The 17,711-nt window shown below is 39.3% G+C and overlaps 1 protein-coding gene across 3 annotated transcripts in view; it reads right to left on the bottom strand.

The window, feature by feature from the left end:
- The window catches only part of ube3c (ubiquitin protein ligase E3C), a 117,966-nt gene that overhangs the window by 92,183 nt on the left and 8,072 nt on the right, over window positions 1-17,711 (bottom strand). For all 3 annotated transcript variants that reach the window (XM_078424867.1, XM_078424884.1, XM_078424876.1), the window contains exons 3-11: window positions 16,391-16,444; window positions 11,692-11,766; window positions 11,111-11,257; window positions 9,437-9,552; window positions 7,067-7,224; window positions 3,732-3,894; window positions 2,122-2,354; window positions 1,624-1,778; window positions 283-470 (exon numbers count right to left, since the gene is read on the bottom strand). In XM_078424867.1, coding sequence (XP_078280993.1) covers window positions 283-470; window positions 1,624-1,778; window positions 2,122-2,354; window positions 3,732-3,894; window positions 7,067-7,224; window positions 9,437-9,552; window positions 11,111-11,257; window positions 11,692-11,766; window positions 16,391-16,444 — 1,289 coding nt within the window. The remainder of the gene's footprint in view (window positions 1-282; window positions 471-1,623; window positions 1,779-2,121; window positions 2,355-3,731; window positions 3,895-7,066; window positions 7,225-9,436; window positions 9,553-11,110; window positions 11,258-11,691; window positions 11,767-16,390; window positions 16,445-17,711) is intronic.

The following is a 17,711-nucleotide window of genomic DNA, read 5'->3' as shown; positions in this document are numbered from 1 at the left end:
TACCTGCTGTTCAGATGATAACATGGAAGGAATACTTCGACGGAAACCTATTGCATTTATGAAGCTGAGAAACTTCCTCCACGGCAAAATTAAAATTGGGAGATCTCAATTTATTTTTAGTTCATGTCCATATCAAGGAAAATAGTCAATATTTTCAATACCTGCACGACTTCATTTTCAGAGCTTCTTTTGACAAGTTTTCAGAACAATTCAACCTCAAAACGTAACTTTCCCAAGTATAATTATCTAAGAAATGAAATCTTCTGTGGTAACCCCACCTACCTGATTTTTGGAACCATCATTCTGTGTTGTACCATCAGTGTGTGACAGATGGACGCCATCATAGTGAAAACATCTTCACTTACAGATTCCTTCCAAACCAGGTTTAGCAAGGCATTTGTTTGTTGTTTAGTGTCCAGCTTCTTGAGACACTCTGCAGTAATTAAATTCACCGAAATTCTACCATAGCCCTTTAAATAGAACAGAGTACAAGTTCAGGGCAGCACAGTGGAGGAGTTGCTGCCTACAGCGCCAGTGACCAGTGTTCGATTATGACTAGAGGCGCTGCCTGTACAGAGTTTATACGTTCTCCCTCTGACCGAGTGGGCAATTTCCGGCTGCTCTGGTTTCCTCCCACACTCCAAAGACACACAGGTTTGTAGATTAATTGGCTTCTGTAAATTGTCCCTGGTGTGCAGGATGGTGTAAGGGGTGGTCGCTGGTCGGCACAGATTCGGAGGTAGGAAGGGCCTGTTTCCATGCTGTATCTCTAAAGTCTAAACTATAAATTCACTGTGCACACATATTATGCAAAAGAATCAATTAATTTCTTTGTGAAGTATTTGAATAGCAGCACAATGACCAAAATAAACCACAATTTTTAAAGGGATAGTGCAAAAAACTTTGAAAGATTAGAAATAAAACTTGCCGATACACTAAAAGGGTGATAAAATACTGACATGAAAGTGACAGGCTTTATTGGAATAATGCTTAAAGGAGATGTGTGGGGCATGTCACTACCAGGGGGAGTGATGGAATCGGATATGATATTGGTTTTCAAGCGGCTTTAGATGGACATACGGTTTACAGGGAGGACGGAAGTGAATCACTTTTCAATTACACTCACTAACAAAGTTTGAGACCAAGAACAAGTTGCAGAATCAGAACTGACCATGATACAAATATCTGATTTGAAAAATTTTGAAACTAAGAACAGTCATTTTCATACCTACTTGAAATATAACCAAGGCATAATTAAAAATCTTATTAACTAATCACATTTTGCAATTGCACATGATCAGAGACTTTGGATAAGGTACCATGATGCATTAAGAGGGTTTGAATATCAATTCATTGATAAGACGAGAAAATGTTTTAATGAAAACAAATTGTTTTCTTCCAATTAGTTTGACCAAAGAAAATTCTCAAAAGCCTACAAGAAGTTACTGAACATTGCTTTTAATCTATAAAATGAGCACAACCCATAACATTAACACCAACAAGATCAAAGATATCCTACTAAAATGCTTTGCAAATTACTTTCAAGAAAATGTACACATTTAAAAGAAATAATTTTAAATGCAACTAAAATAAACAACAAAAGCAATTACATGTTTCTCTTACCTTGTTGGTTACCATCTTACGCTCCTCCTCCTCTTCGTTCTCCGAGTCGCTACCAATTTCTCTGCCATTTGACCCAGTCAAAGAGACGGGTAACTGTGGTAAAAGAATCTGCAGCATCCTCAGATAAACAAGCATGCCTTCCTCAGACAGAATTGCTAAATGAGGGAGTACATAAAATGCAAAATTGATGTACCTCAAACACCAAAAGTACATTAACACAGAATACCACGGCAAGTAGCAGAATGCTAAGACAGCAAAATCACACCCGATAGAGAAACAAAGATTTTCTGAGGAACAAGTACAAATAAAACAAGCAAAATATACTAAAGTCAGTTTACAGTTAAACACTATGATATAACAATGAGTAAAATACAGCACTCGCAATCAATTCCAAGAGAAAGATAAAAAATTCTTATCGCAAATCATCAACCGAGGTTATTCAAAGTACTAGAAGATGCAAATTCTATGTGCTAACAAAAAGGGCAACCGAAAACATACCTATCTGTGGTTCTCCAACAGCAAGAACGAAGTAAAGAAGCCAAGGTGCCATATCCCTGGTATAAGCGATTCCTACTGACGAGGTTGTCTTCGGTATTAACAGTGCGGTTAAGAAAGGTACATAAGGAAACGAAACCCTTGCAGCAGAAAGTGCCGGAACAAGGAAATTGAAGATCTGGTCTGTGAATGGTGCAGTGAAAAACTCTTTTGCCAATATAGCAAAAACCTGATGCCTGTGTGAACAAGTATACTCATGATTTTCAAATAAGAGCAAGTAAGCAGTTAATAGATTACACTACAAATTGCAAAAATTGTATGACATGAAAGTGCACATAATCCACCTTTTTATGAATTTAAAGGGCTCAAAAAAGACAACAAAAAAAATGCCCCTCACTCCTCCCAATCTATCTATCATTATAAAGCTAGAAAAAATACCATAAAGTCCTGCAGAGTGAACATCGGGAGTCAGGCAGATGGATAAAAAGCTGGACATTGAGGTTTACAAATTCTGGATTACTTCTATTGCCATGTGCCAGTGAAGGATGGTATTCGAGGATAGAGCAGATGAATGTGGCACTGATGAAACGATTAAGGTTTTTAGTCCATTGCTGTCTGTTCTGGGACTAAGGTGACCTGTATGTAAGGAACAGGTTGCACCTGAATCGGCGTGGGGACCAATATCTCGGTGGGGCGATTTGCTCGAGCTGCTAGGGAGGGATAACCTAGTCTATCGGGACGAGGGGGTTGGAAGCCAAGACTACTACAGTGTGGCAGATGAGAAAGTTGAGACAGATAAATAAAGTTTAAATGAGCATGTTCAGAAGGCAGCACAGGCAGGAGCAAAAGTCTGCCAGGCTAAACTACATTTAAAAAAAAAATAGAAGCTTAACATGCAAGGTAGATAAATTCAGAGCGTGGTCAGAATCAAATGTAATATTATAGTTTTTGCAGAACATAGGATTGGCAACTCAATCCCTTTTACAGAGGGATTGGCAGCTCAATGTTTCAGACTACACTGCAGATGTGTGTAGAACTGGGGGTAAGAGAGGACTTGTTCTTTTGATCATGGATGCCATTTAGGCAGCACTTATGCCTATAGAACGATCTAGAAATGCTATATGGGTGGAACACAGAAATAAGAATGGGGGTGATCACTTTGATAGGATTGCATGATAGAAAAAAAGATGTTTCCATGGTCAGAGCTTCCCAATCATAAAACAATCTTTTTCCATCATCCTCTGTCTTCCACCACCAACCCAATTTTGGATCCAATTTGCCAAACTATCATGAATTTCTTGTGTTTTTACCTTTTGAACCATCCTCACTAGTAGGACTTGTCAAAGGCCTTACTGAAGTCCATGTTGACTATCATCTACCCTCATCAACATGCTTAGTTACATGGTTAGGTTAGTTCATTGCTAGTAAACAATTAAAAAATGAACTTTACAAGAAAAAATATATATATGCATTTGACAGAAACTATGATATACTGCACTGCAGCAGCAACATGACACATTATAAACATGTCCAATACAACAGAAATTATTTGAATTTAAAAAGAATCGCAGTATCATCAATCAGTTAACCGTTATTTGATATTTTCCTCTCACCTTGAACCTTCTGGGCACGAGGCATATTGAAAGTGCAGTGGCTTCAGAAAATTCTCTAACAGTGTAATTGCAAGTGGAACACGTGAAGCCCGTGAAACATCAGAATATTCGAAACTTGATGGAAGCCTATGATTCATCAGCATGTAAAGTGATTTATAGTAACCTGCAAAAAAAATAATCTAAAGACAATGTAACATCTGGAAAAATAAATGGCGTTGAATTACACCAACACTGTTAAATTACTTGCCATTAACTACATACTTACCTTATATTCAACCTCCCAAAGTGCAACACCTCACATCTGCTCGGTTAAACTTCATCTGCAATTTCTGTACCTGATCTCTATCTCAGTGCATACTTTATCAACCTTCCTCACTGCATGCAACTCCACCAATCTTAGTTTCATCAGCAAACGTACTAACCAACAAATATATAAATGACATGCACGGAAATGTAGATATCACAGAGATCCCCGTGCAGATCTGTGTGAAACTTCACTGGTCGCTGACCTCCAGCCAGAATAGCACCCTTGCACCACAACCCTCTATGAGTAAGACAGTTCTGAATCCAAACAAACACGTCACCATAGATCCCATGTATCTTAATCTTATGGATTATCGTACCATGAGGGACTTTATCAAAAGTCCTATTAAAATCTATGTAGACAACATACGTTTCCATACTCTCATTGATCACCTTCGTACCTCCTCAAAAACTCAAATCAAGTTTGTAAGATAATGACCTACTCCAGGCAAAACCGTGCTGACTAGCCCCAATCAGTCCATTCTCTGCCAAATGAGGGGAATCCTATCCCAAATAATCTCCAATAGCAGCTGAACAAATGATGTGAGCCTCACTGACCTTTAATTTGCTGGGTTATTTCTACCTCCCATTTTAAACCAAGTAACAACATTGCCTGCTCTCCAGTCCTCCAGGACTTTGCCTCTACTTCTTGATTCCCCAATCCGTGGAGAAAAACGGATTTGTCCATTTTACACGTCCCTCAAGACTTTATACACCTTGATAAGATCATCCCTCAGTCTTCCGCAGTCCAAGGAATAAAGTCCTTCAGACAGCCCTAACTCTCCCATGAATTCTTTCCTGCAGCAGAGTGGACATAACATCCCGGTTTTAAATTCAATGCCATTATTCATTAAGGCCAGAGTGCCTAAAGCTGCCTCCAGCTCAGCGAAAGTTACAAAATGCTATAGTAACTCAGCAGGTCAGGCAGCATCTCAGGAGGAAATGGATAGGTGATGTTTCAGGCTGAGACTCTTCTACAGGCTGATTGTAGGAAGGGGTGAAACTGGAAGCAAGATAAAAACAGGACAAATCCGGGCCAGCAACAGATTACCTTACGCAAGGAGTTTCCCTGATAGGTTGACTGTTGGCTAGACAGGCATGAGCCCAAGCGGGACACTTTATTGCAAACTGTGGAACTGGTTAACTTTTAGCAGAGATGGGGGGCAGAGGGAGGGGAGGAGGGAGAGAGGGCGTTTGTAGAAGTTGACTAAAATTATCGAATTCAACGTTCATACCGCTGGGTTGTAACTACCCAAGCGAAATATGAGATGCTGTTGCTCCAATTTGAATGTGGCCTTACTCTGCCAATGGAGGTGGCCCAGGACAGAAAAGTCAGTAGGGGAAAGGGAAGGAGAGGCATATGGTTAGCATCCGGGAGATCCAGTAGTCCTTGGCGAACCAAGCGTAAATGTTCAACAAAACAGTAACCGACTCTACGCTTTGCCTCCACAATGTCCAGAAGCACACATCGGGAACACCAGATGAGGTTAGAATAGCTGCATGTGAACCTCCGTCTCATCTGGAAGGACTGCCGGGTTCCCTGAATAGAGTTGTGGGAGGAGGTATAAGGTGGTACATCTCCTGCAATTACAGGGGTAAGTAACTGTTGAGAGGGTAGTTTGGGTGGGAAGGGATAAGTGAACCAAGGAATTACGAAAGGAGCATTCTCTGCATAAAGCAGAAAGGGGTGGAGATGGGAAGATGTGATTAGCGGTAGGATCACGTTGGAAGCAACAAAAATGTTGGAGGATAATGTGTTGGATGCAGACTGGTGGTGAGCAACTCCCTCTACCTGTAAAACCACTTTCAGAAAATTATGCACTTTTACATCCTTCTGTTCGACAGCACTCACCAGGACCCTACTGTTCCCATAATGAAAGTCCTACCCGGGTTTGATTTCCCAAAGTGCAACACCTCGCACCTATCCAAATGAAACTTTATTTGCTATTCCATTTATCCAGCTGATCAAGATCCCATAGTAGTTTGTGATAACTAACTTCACAGTCCATGATACCACCTCTTTTAGTGTCATCTGCAAATCAATTCCCATCTTCGCAAATGCACACATACCTTATCACTCACAATCCTCTCTAGTAACTTTCTTCAATGCGGACAACCCCCAAAACATTCCCATTAACTTTCCCCAAGTTCCTTTGTCTTTATGACCATACCCCTAATCCCCCCATTCTTGCATATCCATGTGCCTATCTAATAGCCACTTGACACCACCTAGAAAGCCTCACCAGATGATTCCTCAGTAATTTCATCTCTGACCACTGCCATGGTGTTCTCCTACATCAAAAATGCAACTCTCCCTCCCCTCTCTCTTCCATCTCTTTCCTGCTGGTAGCACTCAAACCCTAGAACATTAAGCGGTCAGTACAGTCCCTCCTTTAGCCATGTTTTTCCAAGGGTTATCAAAACCAACCTAAATTTGGTTTCTCCAGTACAAACAAATTATTTTCCCCATTTTGAGCACGAAATGCTGTAAACTAGGTTGAAGTCTGTGGAATTCTCTGCCTCAGAAGGCAGTGGAGGCCAATTCTCTGGATGCTTTCAAGAGAGAGCTAGATAGAGCTCTTAAGGATAGCGGAGTCAGGGGGTATGGGGAGAAGGCAGGAATGGGGTACTGATTGAGAATGATCACCCATGATCACATTGAATGGTGGTGCTGGCTCGAAGGGCCGAATGGCCTACTCCTGCACTTATTGTCTATTGTCTATTGAAAGGAATGTAAATCACAGTTTACAAGTTGCCATTGAGAAATGAAAAATGGGTAAACCTGCACAAGGACAAATTAGAGCCTGAATTCAAACATGGATTTAAATGGTTAAAGCAACAAACTTTTCCCAGATGTAGCTGACACGATATGCTATATTCATGAATATTGAGACTTAAAATTGCATTGTAAGAACAGTAGTTGTTCCAATTTTCATTTTTATCTTGAGACCAAGCAATTAACTAAAAGGACCTCAAATGCCAACATTTAAAAATTATTGATGCATTTATCTTGATTATTAGAAGTTACTAACCTTTCTGAACCATGTAGTGCAAAATTTGTTCAACTATTGATGTTACACTGTTAACATCCTGTACAACGGGCAAATATGTTTTTTCTGAGGAAAAGATCTCCAACATCCGCAAAGGCACAGTAACATTCAAAGACTCATTGTTACAGCTCTTCAGTAATCTATAAAACCAGAATAGTACATTACTTGAAATGACATTTCATAATATCAGATTAAGAGATCCCCATCTATTCATCTTTGTCAATAATTGAGATCCAAACATAATTCTCTGTAAAACTACAAGCTGTATTGTACCAATAAACAGGCAGTGATTGAAATTGTCTGCTGCAAGTCAAACAATTTCCTAACCAATCAATAATTTGCCTTTTTTTGCCATCTGCTTCAACTTTAGCCAACAGTTGGTCATGAGGGACTTGTTAAATGTCCTCCATAAGTTCTCATAACATTTATAGACTTTCGGCGGTCTATTAAAGCAGATCTGCCAAGCAAAATCAACACTTTACAAAATAATGCGATTTTCTTAATAATGGTAGCATAGTGGCAACTGGTAGAATTGCTGCCTCACAGTGCCAAAGACCTATGTTAAAACATGACTTGTGCAGAATTTGCACGCTTTCTCTTTGACCATGTCACTGTAAATTATCCCTAATGTGTAAGAAAATAGGATATCATAAACTAGTGTAAAAGGGTGATTGATGGCTGACATAGGCTAGGTGGGCTAAAGGGCTGCTTCCTTGCTGTATATCTAAACTAAACTCTCTGATTAAGTGAAACTTAAAAGTGTTTGGCTTTCTAACCTCATGCCAAGTGTTCAATTTCATAGAATCTGTTTATAACTTCTTGATCTTCCTCTCACTTTCTTAAATAGTGCAGTGGTCTGCAATTTTCCAAATTAATGGAACAATTCCTTGATCAGCAGAACTTTAGGAGCTCACAGTTAGGGCACCATCAATAATTTCACGTACTTAATTTAGAAACAATATGAAATAAATTTGTTGCTAGGGGTTTGCCACCATAATTACATTACTTTCTAAAACAATTAATAAGAAAAAAATATTATCTGCATTATTAGTTACCATTTAAGTTGATAAGCTTTATAGTCAAAACATTTTGGAAACCTTGACTCAAATTATTTGTTTTGAAAAAAGCTTATTCCACTGTGGCTTTGATTCCTTGTTGCGACATAGATCCACAGACATCAACCATTCTTCAAGCAATAGCTATCATTCAAGGGCAAGTCTAGACATTATAAATAAACAGGCCATTCAAGTTATGGGAAACGTATAATCCTCTATGGTTTAATCTGAAACCAGTCTTTTCCATCTGAACTGAAGAAATTCTGAATGTGTAAGGGCCAAATTAGCTGGGTATAGACATACTACTGAACCAAACAAGGCAATAAAATAAATTAATCTTTGTAAAGAAATAGATTATGAGCAAAGCTACTGAACACCGGAAATTAATAAATCCTGAGGACTTAATAATCAAGAGCCCCAACGTTTGAAAGAACAAACAAAATGGATGCGTGTCATCATAGATTCTGGATGATTCCCACAGAATGGATGGTAGCAAATATGATCACTGTATTTAAGAAATCAAGAGAAAAAACAGGCAAGTGCAAATCTGTTATGGCATCAATGGTTGGAAAATGCTGGAATCTGTGACAAATATGACATCAAGAAACTTGGAATATGACAGATCAATGTGGATCTGTGACAGGGAAGTGACGTTTGACATTTATTGGAGTTCTTGAGACTTCACCTAACAGAATACATGAAAGGGGAAAAATCAGTAGATGAGGGGAAAAAAAAATCAGCAGATGAGGGGAAAAATAAATCAGTGCATGTGGTCCACTTGGATTTTGAACAGCTTTAAATAAAATCTCACAGAAGGATAAATATTAAAAGTTTCTCACTTTACTGATGCCACCTGACCAACTGAACATCTTCAGAATCATGAGTTTTTAAAATGTCTAGCAGCCGCAACTTTTGGCTTCTCAATGAGAATTAGCGATGGTGCTCGAGTGCCTAGATCACCTACTCATGTTTCAATTTCTTATGTGTCTTTACATGCATATTTTGTTTTGGAATTTGGTGCTTTAAACTTTCAGTTTGGGATCCAACGTCATTTATTTGGTGCTCAAGTTTCTAACTGCGCTTCAGTAAATGACACCTTAAAGCTTTTCAATTAAAATAGTTAAAAACAGGATAAAATGCTCAACATTTACCAACTGATACATAACACGAGATATTTTCTCAGAACACTTAATTCCCACTTATTCAATAGACATCATCGATAGCTTCCCATTCCCCAATAAAATCTCAGTTCGAATGATATTACAGCACTGGTAAAGATGTCATGAAAAAGGCTTACCTGCAACATAAACCCAATAAGCACTTTATTTGATATAAACATATTTGTTTATTAGAATCAATTAGCTGCTGCACATACAAATTACTGTGTTTAATCAAATTTTGACACATCCATGTCTGAAAGAGAGGAGAGAATTAGTCACTTTATATCATGTGTCGGACATACATCACATTCTGATAATGTACACATTAACCATCGCAAGATGTCACTGCCACTTGTCATGCCAGCATTTAACATACATTCTTAATATATCCACTAAATATATACTAATCATAAAGCTTACAAATATTGAGTGCATTTGCTACAAGATTTAAATTATCAGGTTTATTTCCACATACATTCCATGAGCTATAAATGTAATACATTTTAACTACATGCTCGAGCCCCTCAATCTGCAAGGTCAGTGGGAAACTGTGGACCTTCCTCACAGATTCTGCAGTGGCTGCACCAGTACATCCATAAACAGTCCTGGACTTAACCATGCAGTGGTCCATAATATTTAATTGCAGACAGCCCATTGTGCTGGAAGCCTAACATGGTTTGATCAGACGAAAGTGCATCCTTTACAGAGTTGATCATTTTGCTGCGGCAGTTGATGTTTGTCACGGCATGTATCCCTGGAACAAGCCCACAGAGCAGAATTGAGTTACACTGTTACAAGGACTAATACAAGTGGATGTTGACTGGTAGTCCTGGGGGTGTGGGCCTACGTGTCTGTTTCCATGCCGTATGACTCTGGCTACGACAAGCAACTGTATCATGGCATAACTGGTAGAGCTGCTGGTACAGTGCCAGAGACAGTGCTGCTGCCTCAAGGGCCAGTGTGCAATCCTGACCTCAAGTGCTATCTGTGTGGAGTTTATACATTCTCACTATGACCACGTGGGTTTCCTCCAGGTGCTCTGGTTTCCACCTACATCCCAAAGACATGCGGGTTGTAGGTTAATTGGCCACTGTAAATTGCCCCTAATATGCAGGGAGTGGATGCAAAAGTGCAAAAACATAGAACTAGTGTGAAAGGGTGACCAATGGTCAATGTAGACCTGGTAGGCCAGAGAGCCTGTACCAATGCCGCATCTATCAATCAAATGAATAAATACCCCAATTAATCCCATTACTCATTCAGTTTTATGCTCATTTCTATAAAGGTTTAGAAGATAATAAACTTTAAAGACCAACATTGAGGGATTGCTAGACAATATTGTCCTGGAAATTAAATTGTTGTTCTTTGTGCCACCAGCACTATGACTACTGATTTAAAATACAAAGTTTAGCAATGTAGGCTTATATGTTCGTGAAAGGCCTCTTGTACCATAAAAAGGAAAAGGCTGCAATTTAGAGAGGGTTCCCCGAGGGAATTACATACATTTGCAAGGCATGAATAACTATGCTATATAGCATAGGAAACTATGCTTCCTTCTGATTACTATATTTTTGAGTCTCCAACATTTATGTAAAATAAAATGTCTTGGATATCCGAAACGGTAACTTCCACCCGGATAGGACTGTACAACTGCCCATAGGTAACAGTGCGAGGATGGAGAGTTAAAGAGCCAAGAATGTGTATAAAAGTCAAGAAAATGTTTTTATTTTTAAATGAAACTAATTCTTGCTGCTTGCTTTGAAACTATACAATTCAAGCAGTTGATTGCAATGGGATATATTTTCTCTTACCAATCTATCCAAATCTTCATTTTGTTTGTAAAAAAATAAGAGCTTCCTTATTAAAACAGTCAAATTATATCCATCACTGATAGGAAAATTTCCGCCTGCTTGTGCAATGGAGACACAGTGATCAAATTCACTTTGTTGTATCGTATGCTGCAAACAAAATGTTAAAAATTAGAAATCAATTTACAGAAAAGAGAACCCACTATATACATGTTTCTATTCATTGCTTCATCTGATCTGTTGAAATTCAATTTTCCTTTTTTATGCCCACTTCAAATATTTAATCAGCCTCCCTATCTTCAGTAAAAACACTGACAGATTGGCAAATCATACAGTATACATTCTACCTACGGCCACAAAAATTAAAATGGCACACGTTACCGTTGGCACATCTTACTGAAAATTTATTCTATCCAAAAAACATACACTGCATTTCAAAACAGGTTAACCTTTTAAAAACTTGATCTATTTTTTTTAATTGCTTTTTACATAGCAAACAACAAATTGGTGATCTGACGGCGCCCTTTTATTGAACATTCAAATCTTTTCAAGCTGACTGGTATTTCATTAATTCTAGAACATACTTGTTCTTTTCGGTCTCTATATCCACGGAGGAAGGACTGAATGATAACTGCGTTCCTCTGCCTTCGTCTTTCTTCCTGAAGAGAAGGAAAAAAATTGACAAGGCCATCCTAATAATGTTACATAATTCAACAATTGCTTCTTCACAATGAGTGCAAAATTAACTCAACCTGCCCAAGAAATACACCAGAGCTGTCATACCATCACTAGCATATTGCAGGAAATATCATCCCAATATTTGGCTATAGAAATTGAAGACAGGCAAGTAATTCAGAGAATCTTTGCATGTAACTACAATTCTGCTTTCAACCCACGGTATTGCCAATGCTTTTTTTTTCTGGTACATGTGTCATTGAAGACAAATACTCTTTAATGAAGCAAATTTAGAAATAACACCCAAAAAGTACAATATGGCCATCACTGTTAAACGACATTGATGAATGTTGTAGGGGAAAAAAATGCAGATGCTGGTTTAAATCGAAGGTAGACACAAAAGGCTGGAGTAACTCAGCGGGTCAGGCAGCATCTCAGGAGAGAAGGAATGGGTGACGTTTCGGGTCGAGACCCTTCTTCAGAATGATAGTGGCTAAAATTACATTGTCAATGACCAATGATTACTGTATAAGTAAAAATGTCAAAGATCAGATATGTTAATCTATCAAAGACCCAAATGTTGTGAATGAAAATTACAGTTCAAATGCATCTACCTGAGTTAACTAAATATTGGACAGTTAAAACAAAGCAGGAAAGATAGACGGTTACATAGAAACAGAAAATAAGAGCAGGCCATTCAATCCAGACACGACTGAATTCATTTCACTACCTGACCCCCGACATTCTGCTGATATGTTCAATCTCCTTAAACATTAAAAAATATACCTACTTCCTTTCTGAATATATTTAAAGATATACCCTCCACTGTCTTCTTGGTAGAGAATTCTATGTTCACCACCATCTGTTGTGAATAACATGCCCCATATTCTAGGGCTGTGGCCCTGGTACTGGACTCACCCCCCACAGGGAACATTGTCCCTCTATGTGGTCTGTCTAATCCTATTATAATTGTGTATATTTATGAGATCCCCTCATGCATCTGTGCTGAACGCTGAAGTGCCTTCCTGGGCCCCCATAGCCCCCGATGGTATTACAATCACAGTCACAGAGGCCAAAGTCCGAAGAACCTTCTAGAGAGTGAACCCTTGGGAAAACGTCAGGACCTGATGGTGTACCTGGTCATGTTCTTAAAACCTGTGCAGACCAACTGGCTGGAGTTTCTGCAGACATCTTCAACCTCTCATTACTGAGGTCTGAGGTTCCCACCTGTTTTAAAAGGGCATCAATAACACGGGTGCCCAAGAAGAGTAAGGTGACATGCCTCAATGACTACTAACTGGTGGCACTAACATCCGTGGTGAAGAAGTGCTTTGAGAGGTCGTTATGGAGCTTATCAATGCCTACCTCAACGAGAACCTGGAGCCACTACAATTTGCCTACAGCCACAACCACATCAACAGAGGATTCGATCTCACTGGCTCTCCACTCTGCACTGGACCACTTAAACAATAAGTGACATCAGGCCGTTGTTCATAGACTACAGCTCGGTGTTCAACATCATCATCCCCTCTGAGCTGGTTACCAAGCTCACTGAACTGGGTCTATGCGCATCCCTCTGTAATGGGATCCTCGACTTCCTCATCAAGACAACAATCTGTACAATTGGCAGCAACATTTCCTCCTTGATAACTATCAGCGCAGGAGCATCTCAAGGCTGCCTGCTCAGCCCCCTGCTCTATTCATTCTGCACTCATGACTGTGTAGCCGGATACAGTTCCAACTTCATCTTCAAACTCGCCGACGACACCACCGTTGTTGAATGAATTACAGATAACGATGAGTCAGAGTAAAGGAGGGACTGACCAAATGGTGCCAGACCAACAGTCTTGCTCTCAGACATCAGTAAAATCTAGGAACTGATTGTTGTGTTTGGAAGCAGGTCGAAGGTCAACAAACCTGTCTTCTTTGACGGGACAGAGTGTGTCAAAAATTTCAAATTCCTGAGTGTGCATATTTTTGAAAATCTGTCCTGACCCAGCACATTAATGCAATCATAAAGAAAGTTCGTCAACTTCCAAGAAGCCTCTACTTCCTTAGTTTGAGGAGATTCAGTATGTATACAAATACTCTCTTGAACTTCTACAGGTGTAAAGTGGAGAGCATATTGAACGGTTGCATGATCGGTTCAGCAACTTAAATGCCCAGGAACGAAGAAGGTTGCAAAAAAGTGATGAACTGCCTAATCCATCACGGGTACTGATCTCCCCACATCAAAGGGATTTACATGAGTCGTTGCTTCAAAAAGGCAGCCAGCATCAAAGACCCACACCATCCTGGCCACACTCTCTGCCACCGGGAAGAAGGTATAGGAGTCTGAAAACTAATATTCAGGTTCAGGAGCAGCCTCGGCCCTGCAACCATCAGGCTATTAAACAAAACAACCTCTAAAAAGGCCTTGAACTACTATTTATTCAGATCTTCAGAGAAATGGACGTCCAGGAATTTGAACATTTTGACTCTCCGTTCCATCGATGTGGACCAGTAAGAATTTCATTATTCAGTTTCAGGACATATGACAATAAAACACTCTTGACTTGATTCTTGATTTGTTCTAGTGAATATAGGTTTAAAATATCCAAACTCCTTGCATATCAGTCCTTCATCACAGAAACAACCTTCATTGCACTCCTGCCATAGCAAAAGCATCAGGTAACAAGACAACTGCACACAAACCTCCAGATCTCGCCAAGACACTGCACAGATGCAGCAAGACATACTTGCGCCTGTACTTAAATCATCTCGCAAAATGTGACAAATATTTGCCTTCCTAATTACGTTGCACCTGAATGTTTTCTTTCAGTAAGTGGTGTACAAGGACATCCAAGTCTTACTGCATCTTGCCTTTCATCACAGTTATAATTCATATAATGTCTTCCTGCTTTTAGAACCAGCCCAGATAATGTTTGTGTATTAAAATGCTTATGTCATGCATTTTTCCTGGAGGAACTTCTGTGCCCTCCTCACAGGTCATATTTCCCCACCCTCAGTCCAAACCAGTCCATCCTTTTCCACAGCTTTGTCTCTTCTGCAAATTGAGAGATGCTACAAATTGTTTCCACATCCAAAATTGAGAATGGTTCGTACCAAAGACCGTTCGCTGCGGCACCTCACTAATCACTGCAGGTCACTCAGAAAAAGACCCATTTATTCCTACTCAATCTAACACACAAGTTATGTGCTCATGGATTAAAACAATCAGCAAATGTTTACATACATTTATACCAACAATTGTCATATATCAAGATATATAATAATTTATATTTGAGACTTTTCCAAGAATGGAGCCTATTTCATGAAATAGATTTGCTGACACTTCTGTATTGCGCTATTATAACTAGTCAGAAAAATGGGTTTGAAGCTAATCATGGTCATGAGGTTTTGAAAAAAATGATTAGAAGGCAAGGTAGACTCAAAATACTGGAATAACTCAGCGGTACAGGCAGCATCTCTGGAGAGAAGGAATGGGTGACGTTTCCGGTCGAGACCCTTCTTCAGGCAAATATCTATCTCAAAATCATTTTCATATTATAAGTACTGGGTTTCCACTGGGTACCTGTCTTTCAACTCATTAACATTAGAGGGATGATGCCATTATCAGTATTAAATGCCGACCCATATATTTACATTTTCTATTAATGCAAGACTTGGTCAACGCAATTTAATTTTGCTGAATGTTTGTACAGAAGACAAAACAGTGGAAGTTGGTTTTGAACACACAATAATGATTTTTTTTTCTCATCTATTAGCCTGAAATGTGTTCTACATTCTGAAGAGGAACTGCAACTCTTTATTGCTTTATCAAAGCCATAGGTCACTTCAGTAAACCATGGATAAACACTAATCGTGCCATAAAACTGCATTTTATTATGCTCAAGGCTAAAGCCTCTCAATGTTCATTTATTGCAAGTCTCTGACTGACCAGAGAGTATTTGGTGATTGCATGACAAGTCAAAAGTGGAAAGGCGTTGTGGTTACTTGCCCAGCACTGAAATGTCACTTCTCCTCCTGAAATGCCAGTATCGTAAAGTCATACATTTTCCCACTTTGTTATTTGTATAATCCAAAATTTCTAACACGTTTTTATTTTTTAAAATAGGCAGTTAAAATACTCAGTATTTTTCTAATTGTAACAAAATGGGCAGCACAGTGGCGCAACAGCAGAGTTGCTGCTTTGCAGCGGCAGAGACTCGGATTCGATCCCGACTATGGGTGCTGTCTGTACAGAGTTTGTACATTCCCCCTGTGACAGTGTGGGTTTTCTCCAGGTGCTCTGGTTTTCTCCCATATTCCAAAGGTGTGCAGATTTGTAGGTTAATTGGCTTCTGCAAATTGTTCCTATTGTATAGGATAAAACTAGTGTACAGGTGATCGCTGGTCGGCACTGACTCGGCAGGCCAAAGGGCCTGGTTGCACGTTGTATCTAAACTAAACCAAAAAGTTGATTAAAACCTGAAAAATGTGAAGTTAGAAAAACTTCATACTTGCAATTATTGTCAGATAGTACCACTGTGAAAGAGACCATTTTATCAAAAAGTTGATGTAACAATGTTTCCAAAAGCACAATATTTTTGATCAAAACATATTTACCTCTCGCTTTCGTCTTTCTTCCTGGGTTCGATGCAACAATGAAGCTTTTTCTTCCTTCAAATAAAAAAGATTTTCAACAGTTAATACCATTGTAAATAACTGTCCTTCAGTAGCTGGCAAATCTGTGTGGAATAAATAGGACTTTGGTAGCCTAAAACGGGAAGACAATTCAATTCAAATTATTTTCACACATTCCGATCGATTCTGATCTTGGGTGCACGTTAGCTCTGTGACTGCATGGGTTTGCCTTGAATCCTCCAGTTTCCTCCCACATCTCAACGATATACTGATTGGTGGATTAATTGGTTACAACCCAGGATCAGTGGGTAGTAAGACAATCAGGGTGGTCAACGCTGATGGACCACAGATTGATGGGAAAATGGGGACTGATAGGAATGCTCTGGGAGTCATGAGAATGAAAGAGGCAAAGAGGTGAATAGTCAAAGCCATTTGTTTTGCCAACATGGTCAATAATTAAGTGATATAGTTTTGGTAGAATGATGAGGTTAAGAAATTATTTTCTTACTCAATTGTTAGAAGTAGTTTGAATGGATAGAAATTGCACAAACCACCACATTTAAAAGTAGATGGACAATCACTTAATGATATGTAACTTACTGAGAAAAAATGCAAGAGCTCAGAGGTAGAGCAATTCAGTTTAATCTTATTTTCCAACACAAATTCACAACGAGCTGATTGATGCATTTCTGTGCAGAAAGTTACGATGACATTATGAGCTATTCAAATTATTTTCACACATTTTTGCAGACTGGCATTACAAGATATCTTAAGATGGAGAACAATTGAATTTTAAAAAGCACCAGGTAAATTATGCAGAAACTCCAGAAGGCAGATTATTATCTGAATGGTGTAGAAAGGCAGATTATTATCTGAATGGTGTCAAGTTAGGAAAAGGGGACATACAACGAGACCTTGGTGTCCAAGTGCATCAGTCACTGAAAGGAAGCATGCAGGTACAGCAGGCAGTGAAGAAAGCCATTGGAATGTTGGCCTTCATAACAAGAGGAGTTGAGTATAGGATCAAAGAGGTCCTTCTGAAGTTGAATAGAGCCCTATACAGTGAGACCGCACCTGGAGTACTTTGTGCAGTTTTGGTCTCCAAATTTGAGGAAGGATATTCTTGCTATTGAGGGCGTGCAGCGTAGGTTTACTAGGTTAATTCCCGGAATGGCAGGACTGTCGTATGTTGAAAGACTGGAACGGCTAGGCTTGTATACACTGGAATTCAGAAGGATGAGAGGGGATCTTCTCGAAACATATACTATTATTAAGGGGTTGGACACGTTAGAGGCAGGAAACA

The sequence above is a fragment of the Rhinoraja longicauda genome, chromosome 2 (genome assembly GCF_053455715.1).
Source record: "Rhinoraja longicauda isolate Sanriku21f chromosome 2, sRhiLon1.1, whole genome shotgun sequence".
Classification (NCBI taxonomy): Eukaryota; Metazoa; Chordata; class Chondrichthyes; order Rajiformes; family Arhynchobatidae; genus Rhinoraja; species Rhinoraja longicauda.
The sequence above is the reverse complement of the archived record's forward strand: the minus strand, read 5'-3'. Positions and strand labels throughout refer to the sequence as shown.